Here is a 24,970-nt window from a genome sequence, read left to right on the forward strand (position 1 = left end):
GGATGGGGCATACAACTGATAGCTGCAATCAAGTTAACATATTTTGAAACTTACCATGAACTCCTGTGACTTCTAACACTTTTTCCAGACTTCTCCTGTCACACAGCCCTGGTAAGCTTGCTCTTCATTTCCGGTTTGCTGGTAGCAGGTTTTGCTTTTCTAGCTGAAATGTTTTAACTTTCAGACATCATGTTACAACTGTAGTGGAGCAAATTTACAATTGATTAGGAGATTTTGTGGTTGTATATCTGTTTAAACGCATATGCTATGTATGCTATAATCTTATCAGACTAAGATTTTGTGCTTTTATTTTATTTAATTATGTATATGCTTCTAAATTACACTAATGTAAGGTGACCTGGAGAGTTTTGAAGAGACTAAAAATAAAGAAAATATTGTTTTAAAGTTGTTTTTTTTTAAAGCTACTACAAATTTCATTTTGTTTTAAAGCTTAAACATGAACACACCTTCACTCATCTTTAAATAGTTGTGTGTGTGAGAAAGCATCCACATTTGGTGTAGAAAGAAAAGGAGGAGCTTCGTTAGTAGATTCTCACGCTCAGAAAGAAAAGAAAAAGCAGAACACAGGTACATGCACATGCCCATTTATTTAAATGACAATTAAAGAGTCTGTGTGCGGTCTTAAACGTAAGCATGGTCTCTGTTTAACAGCTGCCTTCTTCCGTCTCCTCTGGTGCACCTTAAGTAAACTTGCAGATAGAAAGCAAGACGAGTGACAAGACTTTAGGAAGGAAGCTGCAAAGTTAAGCCACTAAAAGGTTTCCCACTACTGGTTTGTAAACCGATAACGCCACCGGCTCACACGGAGCCGAGGAAGACACATGACAAAACACTGCTTTTTTTAATAACTGTGAATACCTGAATATTTAACAGCTTGTTAAAAATAAACCCGCTCTTCAAAGCAAACCGTTTCAAAAGATGATACATTCGACGTTCCTTGTACTGCAAAGTAAAACACTGTGCCGGTAAAACATGTTGGAAACACCACACAGAGATAAATTATGCATCACTGATTAAATATATTAAAACCAGACAGCCGTGTTGAACATGAAACATCCCTTGTAAGGGTTTTAAATTCTTTCCAAACAAGAGTCCGTTACTGCTGCAGCATTTCTGACACGCAGGTGATGAATTTGTTGGATGTATTAGGAGAGACACGTCACCGCTATCCTTTTCATTTTAAGAGCAACACCCCCACCCCCAAACGAATGTCCCTGAAGGATTAGGATTTCTGCTGTCACGGTTACGCCTCAAAAGTTAAAACTATTAAATGACTCAAAGCTGAAATGTCCATCAAACACAGAAATCCATTACTTTTTTTCCCTGGGCATCCTGACAGTCAAACTAATGTTGCAACAAGAGGAGGAGATGGGAGCTTTTCAACTTTTATAGCATCAGTCTGCTCCTAAACTGAGCATTTCAGGTCCTGAAAGTCTCCTGCATTTAATTTGGGGAATTACATCAAACACAGGGACATTATCTCCTTGAATACAATGCATTGGTAAGTTAAAATCTAAAGATTCAACACTGCCTCTCGACTGATGTCGGCATATTAAGTGGGAGGAAGAAGGTACACATGCACTCACACACACACATATATATACACACACAGACTTTTAAACTAAACATGGCTATGTGCCATTTAGTCTATTGGCATCAATGCATTTCAAACCGAAAAGTACATTTCTAGGCTATTTTATTATAACATTTTATACTTATATGATGCATATCTTAAATGTTACATGAACAAAAGTTTTCCTTGCCTTTAATGCTGCAGCAGTAATCGTTCCTCTCATCTGATCAGAATAAACTCTCCATCGCGTCATGGGGTGGAGGGCTCAGCATGACTGGGCTGTGCACTAACACTAACTTCTTCCTACTGATGTCTACGAAGTCTAAACACTGCATGAGCAGGGAAAAAACTGCTTGGTTGGCACGTTCAGAACTCACTTAAAAAAAGACGAAGGGGGGAAAAAAAAAATCCTCTCCTGCCTTAATCGTCACTGGGAATTACACTGGAATTGACTTTCAGCTTGTCGGCCTGCAGAAGGAAGTCGTTATCCCCAAAGTTGTCCAGGATGTTTTATCTGTTGTGTGGGATTTGGGTTTTTTAAGCTGGAGGAAAATGCACTGATTTAGCAGAGAGGGGCTTTAACCTGGAGAATAGAGTAAATTTAGATCTTTGATTGAGAAACTGCTGACATATCTGGAATGGACTCCAACATTTGGTTCTTTGTTATATTCTGCTCTGTTGAGCCTTGTTACTGAGGAAAAATGAGTCTTTATGAGTGCATGTTTCTGGATTTTCTAGCCTCAACAACGACAGCGTTGTGGGGCGAAGGGGTTTGCGAGAAAAGGCAACCTTTTGCAAAGCGGCAAGCTGAAAGAAAAAAAAAAAATCACTTTTGGTCCAAACAAACTGTGGCGGCTGTGGCCATCAGCATTCGTTTTAGCACGTGGTCACAGCCGCAAGGCTGCTGTCTCAGCGAATGAGCGTATTTGCCCCCGCATCAGCAAACACACAAACCTGTAGCATCCCTTCAGACAGCAGGAGCATTTGGTCAAAAAGAATAAATATGTCACGTCACTGGAACCACAATTTATAAGCACAAACACTTGGTTACTTCACTAACTCGATCTTCATACAACCAGGGAGGGGAACTAACGGCAAATGAGGCGGAAACGACCAGCCTGTTAGTTTCCAGCCCTGCACACGACTCGTCTTTCAAATCGAGGAACGACAAAACAAATAAAAGACACCGTGAGCACCGACAGTTCTACTCAAACATAAAACCCGCCTGACTTCTTTTTACAAATTAAAACAAATAAATAGGGAGAGAGGACAGTACCTTTGCATAAACATGAGTACAAAAACATAACAGTCAGTGGATGTACAGTAAATGCGAGTGATTCCAAGAGGGGCAGAGCAGCGCCTTCGTGGGTTTGTGACACCATGAATCAGTGTTAAGACGCCCCCTCCCCCCCTCCGGACCAAGACCTGCGCTCACTACTCCAGATCGTCCACGTCCTCCGTCGCGACAGTGCTCGTCTGTTCTGAGGTCACACCTGAAAGACAAAAGAAACATGAAGAAGAGGAAACGTCTCTGAGGCCTATCAGGCCAAACTGTAAACGCTCTCTCCCACCAATGACATACGCGTTAATACCACTGTAATCTACTGTTACAACCAGCTTATTAGGGCTGGGTATCGTCACTGATTTCTAGAATCGATTCAATTCCGATTCACAAGGTCCCGAATCGATTCGATCCACGATTCGATTTAATTCGATTCGATTCGATTTAAATCTGGGAAATTTTGACAGTCAGAAATATAATTCAGATCAGAACATTTACATATTTTTGTATCTATAAAAAGGAAGCTGACACTCGCAAGACTTTATCAAAGGTGTGAGCATCACAGCAGGAGGCCTTTGGGTCAAAGTAGCTGAAGATAAAACACAGAAAAACATGAAGGTTTTCCTGGCCTGGGATTTTATAAAAATATTCTGCAGTACATCGAAAACGAAAGAAAACCATTAATTAATGAACATTACCTCTGACGTTACAGCGGTTTTATTAGAGACACGGCTAAGCATTTTGCATTTTGAATAATTTTAAAAAGTTTCAATTTGTTCAGTATTGAACAGCAGAAATGAGGTTTTCTTTTCGGAAGCATGTAAAAGGGAAAAAAACAGCGGCCGACAGCGCTGTAAGCAACAGTAGACTTGTGCATAACAAGCAAGCGAACAATGAAGAAAGCGAAACTGTTCGAGAGGGGGGGGGGGGAGAGGGAGAGAGAGAGAGCTGCGCATCGCAATGGAAGCAAAACAGTAAAAGAATTCATGACGATGTTTATGTGAAGCGTTTGGATCTTCTTTTGCTGCTGGTTCGGTCAATATTGTTTGGAGAGAGATCAAACTAACAGCTTTAGAATCAGCGCATAAAGGGCGTGAACACAAAGCGCGGACCCGGATCAGCGAGCTGTCGGCTTTCAGCCCCGACTGTGAGAAAGGTGACATCTAACTGATTCTGATCCGCTGTGTGTTTAAGTCTATGTGCAGAATCCCTGTACCTGCTCTCATTTACTGTTTGGTGGTTCTTGAAATTTTGTGAGATGTCACCAGAGATTCTGGCATTTCGGACAAAATAAATTTATATTAAAAAATCGATTCAGGATTTTAATGAATCGATTTTACGTTATCCAAGCCAGAATCGATTTTAATCGATGAATCGATTATAAAAACCCACCCCTACAGCTTATTAGTATTAGTGTTACATCAACTACTTCAATCGGACAGTTTATCCAAATAAATGTACACTGTATTGGAAAAAAGTATCGCTCAAGGGAATTTGAATGCCATCCCATTCTTAATCCATAGGGTTTGTTATGATGTTGGCCCAGCCTCTGCAGCTATAACAGCCTCAGCTCTTCTGGGAAGGTGTCTGTGTAGGCTCTTAGTGCTAGTCATTGTAATCTAAGGAGCTTGGAAAGAAAAGCAAGCTTCTTCGGTTAAAGAAGCTTCTCGAATGAGAGATGAAATGTCTTCAAGAAACTGAAAGAAATCCAGTTGCTTTTCTTTCCCAGCTCCTTAGATCTTCTGGGAAGGCTTTCCACAAGGTTTAGGAGTGCGTTTATGCAAATTTTGAGCAGACACTGATGTTGGATTAGACGGCCTGGCTCGTGGTCTCCACTCTAATTCATCCCGAAGGTGTTCTGTTGGATTGAGATCAGGACTGTGTGCAGGATTTGTTAACTTGTCGGGTTAACCTCGAGTTTTCATTTTTATAATGACTTCTGCCACAGGCCTAACATGCTCCAAAGCACATCCAGTTTAAAATAAGAGATCACCTACTGACCAATCAATTCTCTGAAAGTACATCACCAATGCTGGAAGCTTGCTCAATGCGCAGACAGCAGGAAGATCTAATCTTTTTTTAATAGTGTCTAAAGTCTTTGCCTTTCCCCGGTGAACGTCAGTAAGAAATACAGATTTCTAGAAGCAACTTTGTTCCCTTTTTTTCCATGTTGGTTGCAAACAATTTTAAAATGATTTCATTTTCCTGTAACCCTGAGCCAAGTCTATGTTTGATTTCTTTTTCTTTCATCTAGTTTATAACCACACACAGCTTCTGCATTTTGGCATTAAGTAAATAATTACAATGCCTCATGTGTTGTTGTTCCTCTGCGGTATTAAAATAATTAAGACCAGATTAAATTCTTTAATTATCCACATATGTCAAACGTTGAAATTGAAAGAGGGTGTAGTTTTTTTCACTACTGTAGCATCACAAAATGTAATTTAAAAAAAAAAAAGCCTCTTGAAGCCATAACAGTAGCTCGACAGCAATTTAAAGGTATTTTACTTTCATGAACATTTGGAATATTCATGAATATTTGGCATCATATTTGGTGAAGTCAGTCTAAAGACCTACATGATGCCCTAGGTGCACGCACTCTTTACTCATTTTTGATACTCGCTGTGAAAATTCATCATTGGTGCTGCTGTTTGAACCACCATACTGTTTGGACACATCCATCAGCTGATGCAGACTGTGGCTGTGGATGCAAAGACCACTTGCTGGACCTGTAGCTGTATACATTGTCTAGCATCTCCATTAGCTCCGCTGATAGAAGAACAGATGCAGAAAATTTTTACCAACCTATACCACAATACCTGCCTTCATTACTTATTTCCTGAGGTCTTCAACTCTTTGTATTTTCTATTTAATTGGCAACTTTTGGGAAAATTAAACATTTCTTATCTTACTCTGTATTAAATCTGTAAACATGATCAATACTATGTATTGAATTTACTGCAGGATTCACACATCACTGGCTAACACCCTCCGGCTGTTTGACATCATACTTGAGGCATCGTCGTCATTGAGTGACTTCTTCTGCCCCTCCACGTAGCCGTGACTCAGCAGCTTGGACATGCTGACGGGTGTAGTCTTCTTATCATAAGACCTGAAGAGGAGGCAGAACGCAGCAGTTTTACTTTACGCTTATATATATATATATATATATATATATATATATATATATACACTCAACAAAAATATAAACGCAACACCTTTGTTACTGCTCCCATTCCCCATGGGATGGACGTAGAGACCTAAAATTCATTCCAGATACACAATATAACCATCCCTCCCAAACAGTGGTCACAAATCAGTCCAAATGTGTGGTAGTGGGCACATCTGCCATATTGAGATAATCCATCCCACCTCACAGGTGTGCCACAGCAGGATGCTGATCTGACATCATGAGTAGTGCACAGGTGTACCTCAGACTGCCCACAACAAAAGGCCACCCTGGAATGTGCAGTTTTGTCTCACAGCAAAATGCCACAGATGCCACAAGCAATGAGGGAGCGTGCAATAGGCATGCTGACAGCAGGAATGTCAACCAGATCTGTCACCCGTGCATTGAATGTTCATTTCTCAACCATAAGCCGTCTCCACAGGCGTTTCAGAGAATATGGCAGCACATCCAACCGGCCTCACAACCGCAGACCTCGTGTAACCACACCAGCCCAGGACCTCCACATCCAGCAGGTTCACCTCCAAGATCGTCTGAGACCAGCCACCCAGACAGCTGCTGGAACAATTGGTTTGCACAACCAAACAACTTCTGCACAAACTGTCAGAAACCGTCTCAGGGACGCTCAACTGCATGCCCGTCGTCCTCATCGGGGTCTTGACCTGACTCCAGCTCGTCGCCGTAACAGACTTGTGTGGGCAAATGCTCACATTCGATGGCGTCTGGCACGTTGGAGAGGTGTGCGCTTCACGGATGAATCATGGTTCACATTGTTCAGGGCAGATGGCAGCTGAGAATGTCCCAGTTCTTGCATGGCCAGCATACTCACCGGACATGTCACCCATTGAGCATGTTCGGGATGTGCTTGACCGGCGTATACGACAGCGTGTACCAGTTCCCACGAATATCCAACAACCTCGCACAGCCATTGAAGTGGAGTGGACCAACATTCCACAGGCCACAATTGACAATCTGATAGACTCCATGCGACGATGTGTTGCACTGCATGAGGCAAATGGTGGTCACACCAGATACTGACCGGTTCTGGGTCCCCAGACCCCCAATAGCGCAAAAAACTGCACATTCCAGGGTGGCCTTTTGTTGTGGGCAGTCTGAGGTACACCTGTGCACTACTCATGATGTCAGATCAGCATCCTGATGTGGCACACCTGTGAGGTGGGATGGATTATCTCAATATAGCAGATGTGCCCACTACCACACATTTGGACTGATTTGTGACCACTGTTTGGGAGGGATGGTTATATTGTGTATCTGGAATGAATTTTAGGTCTCTACGTCCATCCCATGGGGAATGGGAGCAGTAACAAAGGTGTTGCGTTTATATTTTTGTTGAGTGTATATATATGTACAGGAACCAAACAACCAGAGAGTTATTACCTTCTTTTGTATTTGTTGGTTATTGTCAGACCCTCCATCTCAGAGCCTGGAGCATCAGGAGACATCTGCAGGTTGAGAAAGCTGTGGTTATCTCTGTATCACTTCAAGACATAAAGGACTTGCATGTAACAGCAGAATTATTCAACAAATACATCATTACTTTAAGTGGGCTACTAATATAGCATGGGGTAAATCTGGGAAACAGAAAAAGGATGAAATGAAGGAAGAAAAGTGAAGAAAATAGTTATGCCATGAAAAATGATCCAAGAAACTGACAACAAAGTAAAACTGCTCAAACCCAAAATACTTAAAAAGCATAAATATATAATAAATAGCAGTTTAAATTTTTTTTGCACTTTCTCTGCACATTTTATTTGATGCACTTCTCAATATCTGAAAACTATCTCTGTCACAGCTCAGGAACGTTACTTCTTCAGATATTGTACAGTGTAACATATTCAAAGCATCGCTTGTACTTACCCAGAGATTTGATTAAAAAAAACAAACAAACAACAAAATTCCAATAAATTATCACCCCAAAGCACCGGCAGCAAATTAGACCCAAATAAACTTCAAATAAGCTGAAAATGCATCAATGGAGCGAAACCAGGTGAAAACACAAGGAAAGGTGATGGGAAAAACTTATAAATAAATTAAATATGGAAGGCACTGGTATGGCGTCAGTGGAAGTGGGAGGGGGTGATGCATTTTTGGAGTCCATTCACCTTCTCTTTACCCTGGGTAAATCTATCAGTCTCTCTTTCCCAGGATGTACTGTTATCAGTGCCAAACGGCGGGGCAAGAGGCTGCCTGCCTCCCTTCATCTGGCCATCGGGAGACGTTTCCTTGCTTCCGCTGTAAGCACAAAACCACGATGACATGCCATGTGAAATTACTGCTGGACACTTCTGACAGCCTGCCAACTGTTAGGATGCAGACTTCATGGCTTGCTAATGCCGAGGCCCGCGCTCAGGGTGACCAATGAGCGCAAATGGTCATCAGATTTCTCTTTTATTAAACAATCGCTATAACTGAAGCTTTTCAGTTAGTGACGCGTCCTCATCGCAGCTCGTCTCTCACCTCTTTGACTCATCTCCTCCAAACCAGTTGGATGGATTGTAGGTTTTCTTCGGCATGTCGTCATCGTCCACATCGTGGCTCAACAGCCCTGCAGCAAAAAGAAAACCCCCCCCCCCACAATGAAACCAAAGCACTGGCAGCAGTAATGATGCATTGTGTCTCACCTTTAAGAGCACAATGTGGCATTTAACTCACAGCCTATTCAGCCAAGCAGCTAAACAATTACTCCAGTCCAAGCTGAGGCTGGAACTGTTTTTTTTAGGCAGCCTAATTGTGAATTCGTAATGTTTATCTTCTCTTCTGCTGTTTGCCACATTATTCTCCTGCATTGCTGTTACAGCAGTGATTTGACAGTCCTTAACCATCTACAACAAAGGGTGGATCGCGACCCTGAACTTTTCAGTTACAGCACAAGATGGAGAGAAGCTGTAGAGTGCCCAGGAGGCAGAGTGAGTGCCAAGTCACTAAAAGCTTTAATAAAGAGAGCAGATTATGTTAAGCAAGCAGTGCACTTGAACTTAATGCATCAAAATCTTTAATTGGAACTTTTTCCAATGGACTCTGGTATCTGGAATCAAACCTCTAATGCATGTATGTGCACAAAAACAAGCACTACAACTTCTACAGGGCTCTGATTATTCTATACCCTAGACATCACGCATACACTTTAAAATACATTTCCTTAAACTTAATTTAAAAGATACATGAGTAATATATGTGGATATAGTGAGTAAATTAAAAATATTTGTTTTTAATTAAAATCTGAATAACCACAATATCACATTTCTTATCAAATGAGCCCACACGTGCAGACTAGCATGAAATACTCATATGAAACTTTCTGTGCAGGAGCTCTGCTTCTCCCAAGAGAAATGAAGCCTGCAAAGTTGCAGTTTCTATAAACAAAAAGAGACTGTTGTGTTTTCCTAAAACGCAGAAGCTTTTCTTTCTCTCCTTCTTTTCATGTTGTGGACTTTTAAGCCTGTTGTTTGAGGTTTGCATTTCAAAGCCATGTGTGTCACCCGTTAGGCATTTTTAGTCACAAAAATGGGGCGAGTAGTGTGGCTTCAAAGCCTCCACGCTGAGAGCAGCAACCGCAGAGGGCTCATCCAGGTAACTTCAGGGCATCCTGACCAGGTTATGTTTAAGCTTAGACATTATCAGGTTTGAAATTGCTGCCTATCAACTAACCACTTCTCTGGAAAACAGAATCATCATCCTTGGAAAAGCCCTCAGACCTGTGTTGTGTTGTCAGTAACAGAGTGTTAAGTTGTTTTAAGAACATCTGAAGCCTTTATTATTTTCCCTGAAGAGCAACAGTAATAAATACAGGCTCTTTATTATTGATTTTCCTCCCTGTTTGCTGCAATTCTTGATCAATTTTATTGTTCTACACGTGTGAATACAGAATCCTAAAACACGACACCTATTTTATTTACTTGCTGACCTTTTAACAAATTTGCACACAGACTACGACTGAACATTACCAGGACAGTCGCTCAAAGAAAATCTAATGATTAATTTAATATAATATGTAACTGTAATCCATCTGATTCACCCGCTCTTTAAAGATAGAGCTGTGGTACTGAGAGGTCTGTAAACTCTTACAGTCAGCATTTTTGCCAGCTTTCCTCCTTCAAATAAGCTAAACTTTATTAATATAGCCCAGTAACGCTTCACTGAACTTAAAGCTCACATGCATTCATGCAGCACCTTTAAAACCTCACACACACACACACACTCACAGCTGATGTGTCTGCAGCAGCTGTGCTGCTTTCAGCCTGGATCATGTGGTTAACCTCTTCATCTTTTTATCGCCACTGTAAAATCTGTGGCTCTGCTGCTGAGTACCCTATCCATGTTTTGTATGATAAATAAACCCTGGCTTCACTTATCAACCTTATAACCACCTTTATTGACTGCCTATATTAGGGTACGTGAAGCCAGGTGAATGAGTTTCCTCATCCAAATGCTGGTACAGACCGTAGAAGGAATCTCCTACGTTGGATTGTGCTAAACAAAACTCCTTTCTTGCACAGCTGTGAGCCATTTTAAGGCCTTCTGATTTTTGTGTTTTTATGTTTCATTTTCTTTTGTTGACATTAGGGCTGCCACGATTAGTCGACTAGTCACGATTACGTCGACTATTAAAATCGTCGACGACTAATTTAATAGTCGACCCGTCGTTTGAAGCTTTGTAAGATCCCAAAAGACGCAGGAATGAGTAGTAGGATTTAAGAGTGTAATAACGGACTGAAACAGAAGATGGCAGCACTGCATGTACAAGGATGCCAGCTACCCTTAAACTCCGAAGAAGAAGAAGCAGCTGTGTCCCAGAATTCATAGCGCAGCCCTGCTCAGTTTCCAACAATGGCGGCAGCTAGTTAGTTTTAATATTACTCTTATTATTCTTTCTGGGTCACAAAATAAACGTTTAACATATTTTCAGGCGAGAATGTAGCTGTGTAAACCTCAAATATCTGCTCAGTTTATCAAGACACCACATATTTTCAAAAGCGCTCCGACGTTTTCGGAGACGTCTGTTACCCACTAGCTCGATAGCTAGCCGAGGGCAAGGCTCACTAGAGCCGTGAGAACACCGGACTCCCGGCAAATCGTTTACAAACCCACCGCAGTCTTTCGCTACTCAGGTTAAACATGATATATGAGTCACTTAGATAACTTAAAAATGTTAGTGTTTGGCTTTTTTTTAGTATTTTATTTGTTCCTGAGTAAATCAGTTTGGCTGAGGTCAAAGTTATAGTTTTTACACAGCTGAATGAACGTCAAGCAGACTGCTGATCATCAGAAGTGTGAGATGCTCGAGAATTTACTCCGGTGTCCTGTTATATTTTAGATAGCAAGGAGTTTATTAAACTCCACCGAAACAATCTGCAGATTTCATTAAAATTTAATAAACTGTCATCTTGTCTTTTTAGTTAGCACCTTAAACACTTAAAGCTGTAAGCTAATGATAGTTATATAAGAGCAGATGCTGCTGGTGCAATAAGCTGTACGTTTTATGTCCAATGGATTTGATTAGTCGACTATCAAAATAATCGTTTGTGGCAGCCCTAGTTGACATTCAGATACTAAACTTTATTATAAAATTTTAATATTACTCAATATCCATCCAAGCATCCACTTTATATGGGTCCAGGTCACAGGGGCTACAGTTTAAACAGAGATGCACAACCTCAACCCAGCCACCTGTAAAACTCGTCTTGAGAAACACTGAGGGGCTCCCAAGCCAGCCAAGTGACCGAATCTCTCCAACATGTCCTGGGTCTGTTCCAAGGTCTCCTCTTGGTAGAACATGTCCTGTATACCTCACCTAGGAAGTGCCTAAAATGAGATGATCTCCAAACCACCTCAACTGGTTCTCTATATGGTTGCCTGTGTCAAAGTGCTGGCCCTGAGACAGACATGATCTGTCTAGGGTGTACCCCACCTCTTCAGCCTCCCCATGACCCTGAACTGCATAAGCATACTAGAAGCTGACCGAGAGACATATTTGATGATTTAAAAATGGAATAAATCAGACTCTTTCAGACACACACAACAGACTTCTCTAATATTTGCTATATATAGCTCTAGTACTTATACAAGTACTTTATATAGTTTAGTCTCCGCTCAAAATATGTTACTGTTTGGTAAATGGACAAAAATTATAGACTTCTTTTTAGTCTTCTACTCTGAGCCAGGAAAACTCTGAAACTCTTTATAAAATTAGAGCATAAAATCTTTTTTTTTTACACTGGCAATCTTCATATAGATGCATTTCAAGGCATCTATATGTACAGACAACAACTGTCTAATTTTACCTTTGTGTCCCCCCTGCTTCGCAAGCTTGACATAGTCCGAGTCCGTCTCAAATATCCCAACTCGCCGCCCACTGATCCTCTCCGCTGGAGCGCTTTCAGTGGCGGTCTGGCACAGCCCAGGGATCTGGGAGGTCGGTCCCGTCACGCCGCTGTTCGCCGCCCCGGGCTTTATGCCTGCAATAAATGAAAATTACAACGCTGTGTCCTTGCTGATAAATATGTAATTAATTTTTTAGCCTTTAGTTTCAACATGTATTACAGGTTATAGAGTTTGGATCTTACCACCAGGCTTGGTCCTTCTATGGTTGGGTACAGCAGCACTCATTTTATCTGAAGACAAAAAGGCAGGTCTGATGAGAAACAGGCCCGTTTTATAATGTGCAAAGAGTTTCTTTAAAACAACCTGGCATTTCTCACACCTAATTTATTGCTTAGTTGACAGCATGTGTGTTGATTTTATAAAAAAAAAAAAAAAAAGCCAAAGAACACTGGAAACACCTGCTTATATTTGTAATTTTTCTAGGGTATTTGGAGCCTTCTGTAAAGCACAGCGGCGGTACTGTGCGCCACAGTAATGACACTGACGAGACCATTAAGAAAAAGCAGTATTTTGCGTTTATTTTCAGAAGCTACCACCAATAAAAGCTAATAATTGCACATTTCTCATTCTTTAAAAACTAAAGCCGTGTAAAATTAAGAGTTTTACTTCACAAATACTATCCTGCATGTGCATACGGTCACACAGCTTGGGCAAACACAGCTGAGGCATCTTTTTTTTCTAGTGTTTTCCACGCTATAATTTAACAAAGCCGTGCTAATGTGGTTAGCCGCCTCCCTACTTGCCGCAGCAGCTCTCCTGTGTTCAAATATTTTGCGCTACAGCGGTGTTCTTTAACAACACAACAGCAACGAAAACAAGACATATGTCATATGTGGTTTTTGATTTCTCGTAATTGTGAAGCAGGGTGTTGCTGTTAAATACCGTTAGCTTCTCGTTCCTCTTCTTCTAGAAGCAGGGCTGGACACAGACACTTCCTGCGGCACCTGCTGCCCACTTCCGGTGCACAAGGAGGAAGATCGTGTGTGTCTGACGGAGAAAAACTCTGTGATTTTCTCTGTGACACTCACAGTGGATTTAGAGATAATGGCACAGAGCAGGAGTGAGAATGGGACAGAGTGAGACCTCTTCTCGTGATTGTGCTCGGAGCATGAACTGCTAATCCTAACTGGGCTACGACTAATTTCGGTTTCAAACGAACGACTGTTAAAACAGGCTAGTTGGTTAATGAACTCAGTTTTATGTTCCAGTGTCCCTTATTGTTTATTATAAAACAATTTATGTATAGTACACAACAATATTTACTCACCTGTGATCAGGTAATCGTAATGAGGTTGGACTTGAGCTTTTTTTTTCTTAACCATACCATAATTTATTTATATAGCACTTTAAAGGTTTGATTGTATGTATGGGTGCTACCATGCTAATTACATTGTCCGTATTGACACTAGTTGTGTCTATAATACAGATGAAGACTGATTGATCATTCAGACCTTCTGCTCGCTTGTCTGATTCTTGCATCTAACAGTCTGCACAGTTTTGTCTTGATGCATGCTCAATCATCCAGGTAAGTAAATCCCGAAAGCTGACTGAGCCCACTTATTCAGTGGACTAGTTTCAGTTATTGTGCAAATGTACTGTTTATAAGGTTGGGGAAACCTGCAGTAAGCTGAGACTGAAGAAGTCACTTGGATGAGTGAGGAAACCTTTGTCCCACTGAAAACGCTACGTCCAGATGAACAGAATCAACCTTTTGGGAGTCTGCACAGTTCTTTCATTAAAAAAAAAAACAAGAAAAAAACTAAATATTCATGTTACAGGATAATACAATCAGCTGTTTGGTTGCCATTATAAGCTTCTGGTTTTTAAGTGTTGCTGTTATAATCGAAAGCATTTTTATTACATATCAGTGTGTTCTCATCCCTCTGTCTTGACTGCATATTTCCTTTGTTTAACAAGATATGAGGATATTGTTGCAGGATCCCTTTCCCCTCTTTCCTGATAGTTTAGGCTAAACCCAATATGATTAATTTCTGCACAAATTAATGAATGTTTTAATACTAAACATATAAAAGCGTAAAACGAATTTTTGTAAATTGGGTCTTTTTTTTGGCTAACTTTGTCATGCAAACTTTGTGTCATAACTGTGTAAATGTATACTGTCCTTCTGGATTTTTGACTCAGCATAGCTAGTGGGCCAGCATGTCAAAGCCTTAATCCAGTTTAGCATCCTTTAAAGCTCTTTATTGTGCCTAACAGATTGAAATTAGATTACATAGCAATGATTTAATTAGAACAAACAACATTAGTAGTAACAATTACATCATAGTGATATCAGTTAAGAACAGCCTCACATGCTCTTACATGTGCTGTCACATAGTATATTTGGGTTACAGCATTCTTGACTTGAAAGTAAAACATGTTCTTGTTCCACGTATGGATGTTTTCTGAGCAAAATGCAGAAATCCTGATGGGGAGTAAAGGCTGCAGGTCATTCACATAAGACGCAGTATCTTCAGTGCATGCATAAAAAAACATGTTAATGTTTAAGACACTGATAAATGATTCAAATCATGCAAAGTTAGGTGAATGCTGCTGTGCATGCCGACAGGCAGCCAATCCGGCTCGGGTTGTCTTCTGGTGGATTTCGCTCAGATGTCCTTGCCGCAGTCGGGGCACAGGATGTCGTCTTTGCACGTCAGGAAACCCCGACCAACCAGAGACACGCAGCACCGTTTGCAGTTGAAGCAATCGTTGTGCCACTGGCGCTGCTCGAAAGAGATGTATTTGCTCCCCCCAAGACCTGAGATGGAGAGAAGAGTCAGTAAAGGGGAGTCTCATGATCTGGGTAATGAAATAACTCCGTAATTGATGGTGAGTGGATCCACGCAGGATGCTGAGGAGGGGTGGTTTATACTGTGATCGTCACCTAAAAGCAGTTAAGATTAAGTTGCTTTTAAGTATGCTCCCATGATCAAAACTTTGCAGTATTAGATTTGCCTTGCTTCTGGGTGTGATATTTAAAGTGCTGCTTTAAGTCGCACTTATGGTTGCCCGTTGGCCCAAAATAAAAAGTGATGAAAGCCACGGCCAAAACCATTTAAACTTGTTATTCAGTCTTTGAAGACAAGTAGACAATTATTTGTTTAGTAGAATTTTGACATTGCATGATAAACTCCCTGAACATTTTATTAGGTAATGCAAATGGCTAATCATACATTAAAAGACGAACCGGCTAAAGCTTAAATGTAGTTCGAAAGGGGAACCTGGGACCAGTAAGGTGTACTAATTTACTCAGTCCTGAGTTCATATGTTACAAAGAAACTACAAAAGAGTCCATCATTTCAAGCGTTCCCATCCATCCATCCATTCGCTTATCCTTTTCAGGGTCGCGGATTACAGTCTCTGGTCGTGGGGGGCGCTGGAACCTATCCCAGCTGTCATAGGGCGAAAGGTGGGGTACACCCTGGACAGGTCACCAGTCTGTCACAGGGCTAACACATAGGGACAGACAACCATTCACACTCACATTCACTCCTAGTGGCAATTTGGATTATCCAATTAACCTATCCCCACAAGCTGCATGTCTTTGGACGGTGGGAGGAAGCCAGAGTACCCGGAGAGAACCCACGCAAACACAGGGAGAACATGCAAACTCCACACAGAAAGACCCCCGGCCTGATGGTGGAATTGAACTCAGGACCTTCTTGCTGTGCGGCAACAGTGCTAACCACCGTGCCACCGTGGCATTCTGTGCAAGCGTTCCCTTGTATATTATTTTAAACTGATTTTATGTTTACCCAGAGTCACACTTATTTAAGGGAGAATTCAGTTTCTGGAGAACAAACCTGAACTTCAACAAAAATAGAGGGTATTTTTACAGTCTACTATTGTTCATTTATCAGCAAATACCTTCAATGCTCACGCAAACAGCAGCTCCACTGGAATGTGGATGTCATGCTGCCAGATGAAGCTGCCAGTAGTTTAGTATAATTTAACAGGAAAAATTATTAAAGTGTGGACTTAAAATCATAATTCCATCATATTTCCAGTAATTCATTTTCCAATGAGCCTCGACTCAACATGCCAAGCTCGTTTGGACAAGAATCCCCTTTGTACAGTCGTCAAACTGATACCACAGCTAAATTAAGCACCTTAATAGTTTATCCTGAACACTGTGGGTCATAAAAATTAAACGCGTAAAGCAATAAAATGAAAAATTTAAAGGTGCAAAGTGTCGGTAACTCCCTGGTTATATGCTGGATGTGTAACATGAAGGGCAGTACTTCTGATATGAGTGTAGCATGACCTTTACCGCTGATTGGGGTGGTGCAGTAAGCACATTTCTTAGCAAACAGGTTGCAAAAGCAATCAAGGCAGTAGGCAAAATCATCTCGAGAGGTAAACCTCTGGCCGGCCAGCTGCTGCTTGCACCCGATGCAAACAAAGCACTCCTTATGCCAAGGCTGGTCGTGGTAGTTCACACCTCCAGTGGTGATGGGCTGAAAAAGAGCATTTTACAAATGTTTAAATGACCAGCAGGGGGATAACTGTGGTTGTGAAAAGACCCAGTCCCAGGCTTCAAAACATGCTTTCACAAACAACCAGGTTATGTAACCGTAGCTACATGTTTTATACCATCTGCGTCGGACATATATTGAATCTTAAGGTCTAAAAATACCTTTTCAAATGTTTTTAATACCGTGTCAGAGCAGAAACACACTGATAATCCAGCTGTCAAGCATAAGCTAGAGCAAAAATTTTGAATAAGGTGAGAAATCGTTTAAAAGAACAAGACCAGGATTCCATGCCTTCGACTACAGCTCTGTAACTCCCACTGAGTTAAATACTTTTCTCACTTGAGCTGCCAAACTTGTCACACAGGTACATCTTAAGCCCCTGAAGGCTCTTATCTATAGCTCATATAATGTCATGTTGCCTAGCAACTACCAAGAAATGGGTTTAAAAGACCTGTTTTTAACACTGATACATCCATAAAGCTTGATAAATAACACTGTCATTTTTGATTTTACTATTTAAAAACCCCCAAACAAACAACGATTTATTTACACAACTTGAATAATGCATATTTTATGCCATCATTAGGTTGCCTGGCAACCTCCTAGCAATGGGCTAAAGTGACCAAATTTTAGTATGCACATAAATTTCATTCAGATTTTCTCACTGTGATTAAGTATGATTAAATATTAGTGTGCAAACAATACTGTACATAAAAGTATTTTGCAGAAAGATGCATGCTGAAAGTGGTATTACGCCCAAATAAAGGTGCAAACATCACCCAGTATTGCACCCAAAGCTAAGCACGTCTTAAACATTTAAGCCTTGCATAGTTTGCTTTGCTTTATCCTTGGAAGTGACACTAGAAATTGAGGTATTTTGTTTCCTGTACTTGCTGTACTTGTGGATGTGAATTATCAAGCTACCACCATGTCATGTGATGTTGACTGAGAGGAACTGATCATCTTGTTTTTTAGTATTGTTCCTGTCTGTTTTGGTAATGTTGTTTGTAAAATAAAAAATCCTGTTATTTCATTTACCGCTCTTTGCCTTTGTAAACCAGTCTAACTTCACATTCTTGTCATTTTTGTGCATTTGTTGCTGACTTAGTCACAGGGGAGGCAGATGACTGCTCTCTCAGCTTTTAGCACAAAAAGACGCCTCCGATCCCTGCCTGTGTGACCATCTGTTTCCTGCCCAGAACTGTTACGTACCATGGATGTGAATCTTTACCCGCCTTCATTGCATGTATTTTCATTATGGCAGCATTTACATTGATTTGGACCATTTATCAGGCCAAGTATACAGAGCCTGTGTAAGACCTTTCTTTTTACATGTCAGACCAGTTGAATCTGCAGCTTAACAAACACAGCGATGATTATTAGCCACAGCGTGTCACTTTACCTTCTTGCAGTGGACGCACTGCAGAGCAAACTGCTTCTCATAGCAGGGCAGACAGTAGTTGTTGGCATCCTTCTGGACAAAGCTCCTGGTGCCAATGGGCTGCTGGCAACGGTTGCAGGTGAAGCAACTCTCATGCCAACTGTTGCCCTTATGCTCCATCTTTTTAGAGCCTGGTGGGTGCACAAGATGGAGAAGGAGAGAGAGTGACTAACAAATGTCATTTATTAGTTTAATCCATCTGGTGCTGATGTATCGCTGTGTTGTCATTTGGGAAATCTCCAACTTGCTAAAGCGGCTGTGGCTATAAAAACTCAGTGGCGAAGGTCATACTCTAGTCTACTCATAGCCCACACTGCAAACGCTACAACACTTTTGGAAGTGGGACACTGGACTATTTTATCCCTCCATGTTTATATCATTATTGTAGTGGAGATTGTTTCCTATTGATATCAACAATTTGACGAATAAATTGTATATTAGAATTTTGTTGGCTGCCATTTTGACAGCTGAAATTGTTGGTCAGACCTAGAATCTGTGTGTGCTACAGTAACCTTAGAGTTTCCTAACCTGGCATGATGTTCTTCAGACACGCGTGGCACTTGGCAGAGTACTCGTTGCTGTAGCACTCGATGCACATGAGCGTTTCATTTTTGGTGGCAAAGGGCCGATCGACCAGAGACCGGCTGCACTTGTTGCAGAGGAAGCAGTCGCTGTGCCAGTGGCGATCCTTGTACGACAGATCCTGCAGAGACAAACACTCTCAGGTTCTGTAGTTCGTGGAAATATTTAAACAATGGCAAAAACAAGAATCACTGTAAGAAAAATGTAGCAGTTAAAATGTGAGTATTTCACCTTGCTTGTGCAGCTGATGAGCTTCTGGCACACTTCACAAGTGTTGGAGAATAGTGTCTCATAGCACTTGATGCAGTAGGGCTTTTCCTCCTTCAGGATGTACTTATGGCCGTACAGGGACTCCTGACACTCTGTGCAATCATAACGCTCGCCCATTGCGACTCTTCTGAGTCCTATGCTCTGTAAGAGAGTGCTATAAACGTTGCATAACTGCAGCCACACACAGGAGCAATCGCTGGCTCAAATGTAATCACATTTTGTACAATTAGAGACTTTTCTACAAAAGAGTCACAGTACTATCTCAGGACCACGTGGCACATAAACATATTAATGATCATCATGCCTTTATGAGCACGTGTAACCTAACTGGAATTCCTGTGAAGTTAATAAAGCACTACACTCAGCAAATTAGCTAAAGGAATGTCACCAATAGCTCTGAAAATGGGGCTGAAATGAAGTATAAACTCAACTCTTCAATAGAGTCTAAAACTAATATTAAAAGTAGGTTAAAAACAAAAAACACATGATGGAAAATCAGTGAAAGTATTGATGGAGGAGGAGTAAAAGATAAAGAGCTATTGAAGAATGATTTACAGTTAAATTCTTGCTTTAAGAAGGGGTGGATTTAAAGAAAGTCCCTATTGAAAGTCTTATGCAACATCCAGAAATCAGCTTTTGGAAGAGATCCTGCTTGTTTATACGACTGGAGGATTTTCAGTCGTGCTGGTTTTGAAGAAACTGCATATTTAATTACACCCATAGGCTCAGATCTCTTCTTAATTACCATAAAGGTCAGTTAAAAAGATTATTATTGACTTGAATTTGAAAGAAAAGTTCTAAAGCTGCTTTGTGATCAGGAAGAAGGCTTTTGGATGGTACCTTGGGGTGTCTTTGTAGAAATTATTTAAGAAAACAACACTGTAAGAAATAACAGCTACATTTGCCTGCACAAACCTGTTATTTTACTGTCTGTATACTATCATTCTTGTGTTTCTAATTCCAAAAAATATTTTATTATGAAGTAAGAATGTAAAATAGCATGCTATTTGAAGGATTTGTACAGTATCGGTGTAAATACAACAGCTAGTCTATTGGCAATATTTATGAAGTTGTTTTCAGATGCTAGTTAAGTTAACTGATACTTTGAATAGTTAGGTTCAGCAGTTAATGTTTCCTTTTTAATTTGAAAGTTTTCACAGAACCTTATCATCAACATAACCCTTTTAATGTGCATTTTATTTCCAAATCTGTTATTTTTTGTCCTGTGCTCCAGCCTGTTTTAGTCAAGTAATAGTTTGACAAATAGGAAATATGCAGAATTTCTTCTCTACTGTCCTCTTCATCCAAAATCATGTGAACACCTCTAAAATTCCTCAGAAACCCAAAGCAGCCTCTGCTAAGTAAGTGGACTCTTGACATAGGCAATAATGTTGGGATGCTGTTTGGTGTCGACACCCATCTAAATCCACTATTTTCCCCAAATATATTTCAAAATCAGCACCCACCATATTCCTCTGTAGCCTTTGTGCCTTTTTTATTCTGGCTTTTCTCATTATATATATATATATATATATATATATCTCATTATATATATATTTCTCATTATATATATGTGCTTCTGTGACTTATACATCCTGTCTGCCATCTATACTTTTTCTCTACCATCTAAGCAAACAAAACAACCACTGTATACTTAATAGCCCCACATAAACATCCTTTGTTAATCCTCAGTCCTTTCAGTGCTGAGTGAGCTGACATCAGTACTTTGCTATAAATCCCATTTCTACCTTTGTTCCTCTTACTGTACTTTCATAACCATTCCTCAGTAAGTCTTTTTGTGCCCAATACATCTCTTTAATTGACTTTATTTAAATGTCATTATGTCATGGTGTACTGGCCAAATACCAGACAAACTTTTTAGAATTTACTGAAAAAAGTCTGTGTTCACTTTTCCCTCACTCCCCCTAAAAAGTTGCTCAACAATTAATCCGCTAAACCTCCAGAGAAAGTTGGATAATATTCAGCTAATCATGGGGAATTTACAAATACACCAACTATTACTTTACAAAAAATGATGCAGATTTAATGAATGATTCAATTAGTTAGTAAAGCAACTCAACATAAAATCTTACCAGAAAGGCAGCTTGGTAGCAGTCGAGGACCCGAGGTGTCTACTGAGCGCTGTGGTCCATCTCCTTTATACAGCCCAGGCATGATGTGACCCACACTGGGGCGTGGAGGCGGAAGCAGTGGTCTGACCAGAGTGGGCAGGTTAAATTCAGACGGGTATAAAGTCGAACCAAAAAGCTGCAAATCCCAGAAAATCCTGCTGTGAAAAGCTCAAAACAAACTCTATCAAATAAAAAAGGATCTGTGATGAGCTTTAGTTTGACGTTTGCCCATTTATAAATAACACTTGTTTTTCCTACCCGTTATAAAACTTGTGAGTGTGACTCCAAATGTGAGATAATAAGATAATAACGTTTGTGCTGGTCTTTAGTGGTTTATCTGCAGGTTTCATGCACATTTTGCCCAGAGGATTTTCCATTTTAATGACCATCCATCCATCCATCTTCATCCGCTTTATCAGGGGCCGGGTCGCGGGGGCAGCAGCCTAAGCAGAGAAGCCCAGACCTCCCTCTCCCCAGCCACCTCCTCCAGCTTATCCGGGGGAACACCAAGGCGTTCCCAGGCCAACTGAGAGATATAATCTCTCCAGCGTGTCCTGGGTCTGCCCCGGGGCCTCCTCCCGGTGGGACATGCACAGAACACCAACCCAAGAAGGCGCCCAGGAGGCATCCTTGTCAGATGCCCGAACCACCTCAGCTGGCTCCTTTCGGAGGAGCAGCGGCTCTACTCTGAGCCCCTCCCGGATGGCCGAACTTCTCACCCTATCTCTAAGGGAGAGGCCAGCCACCCTTCGGAAGAAGCTCATTTCTGCCGCTTGTATCCGCGATCCCGTTCTTTCGGTCACTACCCACAGCTCGTGGCCATAATAATAATAATGGATTGGCGCTTTTCAAGGCACCCAAAGCGCTTTACAATACCACTATTCATTCACTCTCACATTCATACACTGGTGGAGGCAGCTACAGTTGTAGCCACAGCTGCCCTGGGGCAGACTGACAGAAGCGAGGCTGCCATATCGCGCCATCGGCCCCTCTGGCCAACACCAGTAGGCAAGTAGGGTAAAGTGTCTTGCCCAAGGACACAACGACCAGGACAGAGAGCCCAGGGATCGAACCGGCAACCTTCCGGTTACAGATGCGATTCCCAACCCCCTGAGCCACGGTCGCCCATAGGTGAGGGTAGGGACGTAGATCAACCGGTAAATTGAGAGCTTCGCTTTTACACTCAGCTCCCTCTTCACCACGACGGACCGGTGCAGCGTCTGCATTACTGCAGCTGCAGCCCCAATCCATCTGTCGATCTCTGGCTCCCTTCTCCCATCACTCGCGAACAAGACCCCGAGGTACTTGAACTCCTCCACTTGGGGCAGGAACTCATCCCCGACCCGGAGTGGGCACTCCACCCTTTTCCGGCTGAGAACCATGGCCTCAGATTTGGAGGTGCTGATCCTCATTCCTGCTGCTTCCCACTTCCCAAATTTTGATGTGTATCCGGATCACATTCTTTGAAATGGTGAAATAGAGCGTTGTACTTCTTAAAGAGCTGCCTTGTATCATTTCTTGATGTAATTAAATCTTGGATGAATTTCTGCCCATCTGTCTGTCATTGCATGACTTCCACAGTAAAAAGGTTGCGAGTGGAGTTTTACTTAATAAATAAAAATCAGATGTGACTGCTGTGAAGTTTCATTCACATTCTGAAGACTGTTTCTCATTGTGAGCCTGATTATATTTTAATTTAGACTTTCATGTCTCTTATCAGTGAAATACTAACATATTATTATTTTCAGTTTCCTTAGCTCTGAAGTTTAGAGTTTTGGATCATTTCCGTATACTTTTTTCTATGTATGTATGGACTGGATTTCTATTTGTATTATTAGTCTGTGTAGAGACTGACATAGGTATTTTTTTTCCCTGGTTAAATTATATTTTGTTAACTCTGACTTTGTCTGGTTTGGTTCTTGACCAAATAGCTAGAGGACCAAACAAATAGCAAATCCTGTTAGACAGTTTAACCCGCTGAACATCAGCTTTGAGTTTTGTTTAAAGTGCTACAGCTTCACTAGCATGTGTGCGGGCTCATAAGTTTGTTTCTGTAGACCTGGTTGTCAATAGGGTTAGTTGACTCAATTCATGCCAAGACGTGGGTTTAAATGGAGATAAAGAATACAACAAAAACATACCACACAGAGGAAGATTTTGCTCAAACATGTCTGCTACTCTTTGTATAAAGTGGATTATTTCTAGCTCCAAAAGGCTGATTGTCGAGTCAAATCGATTCCTTTTCTGAACCTAAAAAGAAGCTGAGAATTGAGGGTCTTTTGAAGGTTTGAAGTATTTTTTTACGCCGTTTTCCAAATTTGTGACCAAAGTCTTATAAGATCATAACTAAACACCATAATACTTTACTGACAAGATAATAGTTTCTCTGTAGGTGGCTCCACATCTTCAGTTTAAAAGAGGCCAGTAATAATGCTTCAGATTCACTTGAATATTTGTGCAATTGGATCGGATATTAACCAGTTTTTTCTGTAATCTTGTCAAAACATCCTTGATACATGTTACAGTAGCAGATACAAGAAAATAAGATAATTTCTTAGAGATCATTCAATCTGATAGAGACAGAAATAAAAAGCGAACAACAAAAGCATTTAACAACAGCAGTCTGTGATTGCATGCCTCTGCTAAGGCTGAAAACCCCCCTGACACAATGCGTGAGTCCCTGAATTTGGCATCTATTTGAGAAGACGTGTCATGAATTTCCCCCCATTTCACAATGTTAGAGAATGTATGCGAAATACGTGGAAGTCAACATCTGGATTGACTCCACAAGTTAACCACTAAATTAGACCAAATCGAAAATGTGATACACTCTTCATTCAAATCCATCCATACCTAACAAAACAGACAAACTGAACCAATTAGATAACCTCCTTAGCAACAGTAACAAAAGACTCAAAAAACTCAGATATGAATGGCTGCACTGTCCTTAAAGCTCAGATTTGGCTCAAAATGCTGATCAGCAGTTACCGAACTGACTACTGAACAACAGGGTTCACATAAATGTACTAAAACTCTGACATTACTTACTGTGGATGGTTGTTAATTTGAAGTTCTGCTGTGGTCATAAGCCCTGTTGGATCAATATAAATGTTTTTAAATTTAGCTATTGAATTAGTCATGGACAATATCCAGCGAAGCGAAAATGCAGCACTTGATTTTTATAAACCACTGAAACCTCTCATATAAACATCAAAGGGCTGTTTTTTATTGCTTAAATTGAGAAATAACATTTAAAAATAAGTTACTTAATTTATTAACCTAGATTTCAATGTATTATATTACAAAAAAATGTCTCTCAGACCATATCTTGTGTAACAGGAGGGTGGAAGATGTGCTAATTTAAAGCCAACTGAACATACTGAACATCATTTTACAATGTAAAACTAACAAGTTTTCATGAAACCAGAGCTAACAAAGTGCCTGTACTTTTCCAGAATAATTTCCATATGGTACAGATTTTATTTTCTATAATAGCTTTGCATGACTCACAATTCAAAGTAATCCTTGTTTATCTTATACTATAACCCTTAGCTCACATAGCTCATAAATAAGCCAAATTGGCTCCTCTAGCATAAAACATC

At 40.8% G+C, this 24,970-nt stretch overlaps 2 protein-coding genes across 2 annotated transcripts; both read right to left on the bottom strand.

Annotated features, from left to right (window-relative positions):
- Positions 1-589: 589 nt before the first annotated feature.
- On the bottom strand, positions 590-13,458 carry c23h7orf57 (chromosome 23 C7orf57 homolog). Its single transcript, XM_026159814.2, has 8 exons — positions 13,348-13,458; positions 12,648-12,695; positions 12,366-12,539; positions 8,542-8,629; positions 8,187-8,316; positions 7,462-7,526; positions 5,888-5,988; positions 590-3,087 (listed from the first exon to the last, which is right to left on the bottom strand). Exons 2-8 carry the CDS (start codon positions 12,688-12,690, stop codon positions 3,029-3,031), a joined length of 660 nt encoding a protein of 219 aa, XP_026015599.1. The 5' UTR covers positions 12,691-12,695; positions 13,348-13,458; the 3' UTR covers positions 590-3,028.
- Positions 13,459-14,645: 1,187 nt separating this feature from the next.
- LOC113016873 (four and a half LIM domains protein 2-like) lies at positions 14,646-21,475 on the bottom strand. The gene is made up of 6 exons (XM_026160035.2): positions 21,330-21,475; positions 19,198-19,377; positions 18,913-19,087; positions 18,346-18,515; positions 16,739-16,925; positions 14,646-15,226 (listed from the first exon to the last, which is right to left on the bottom strand). Exons 2-6 carry the CDS (start codon positions 19,351-19,353, stop codon positions 15,075-15,077), a joined length of 840 nt encoding a protein of 279 aa, XP_026015820.1. The 5' UTR covers positions 19,354-19,377; positions 21,330-21,475; the 3' UTR covers positions 14,646-15,074.
- Positions 21,476-24,970: the final 3,495 nt, after the last annotated feature.

Source organism: Astatotilapia calliptera, chromosome 23 (assembly GCF_964374335.1).
Source record: "Astatotilapia calliptera chromosome 23, fAstCal68.1, whole genome shotgun sequence".
NCBI lineage: Eukaryota > Metazoa > Chordata > Actinopteri > Cichliformes > Cichlidae > Astatotilapia > Astatotilapia calliptera.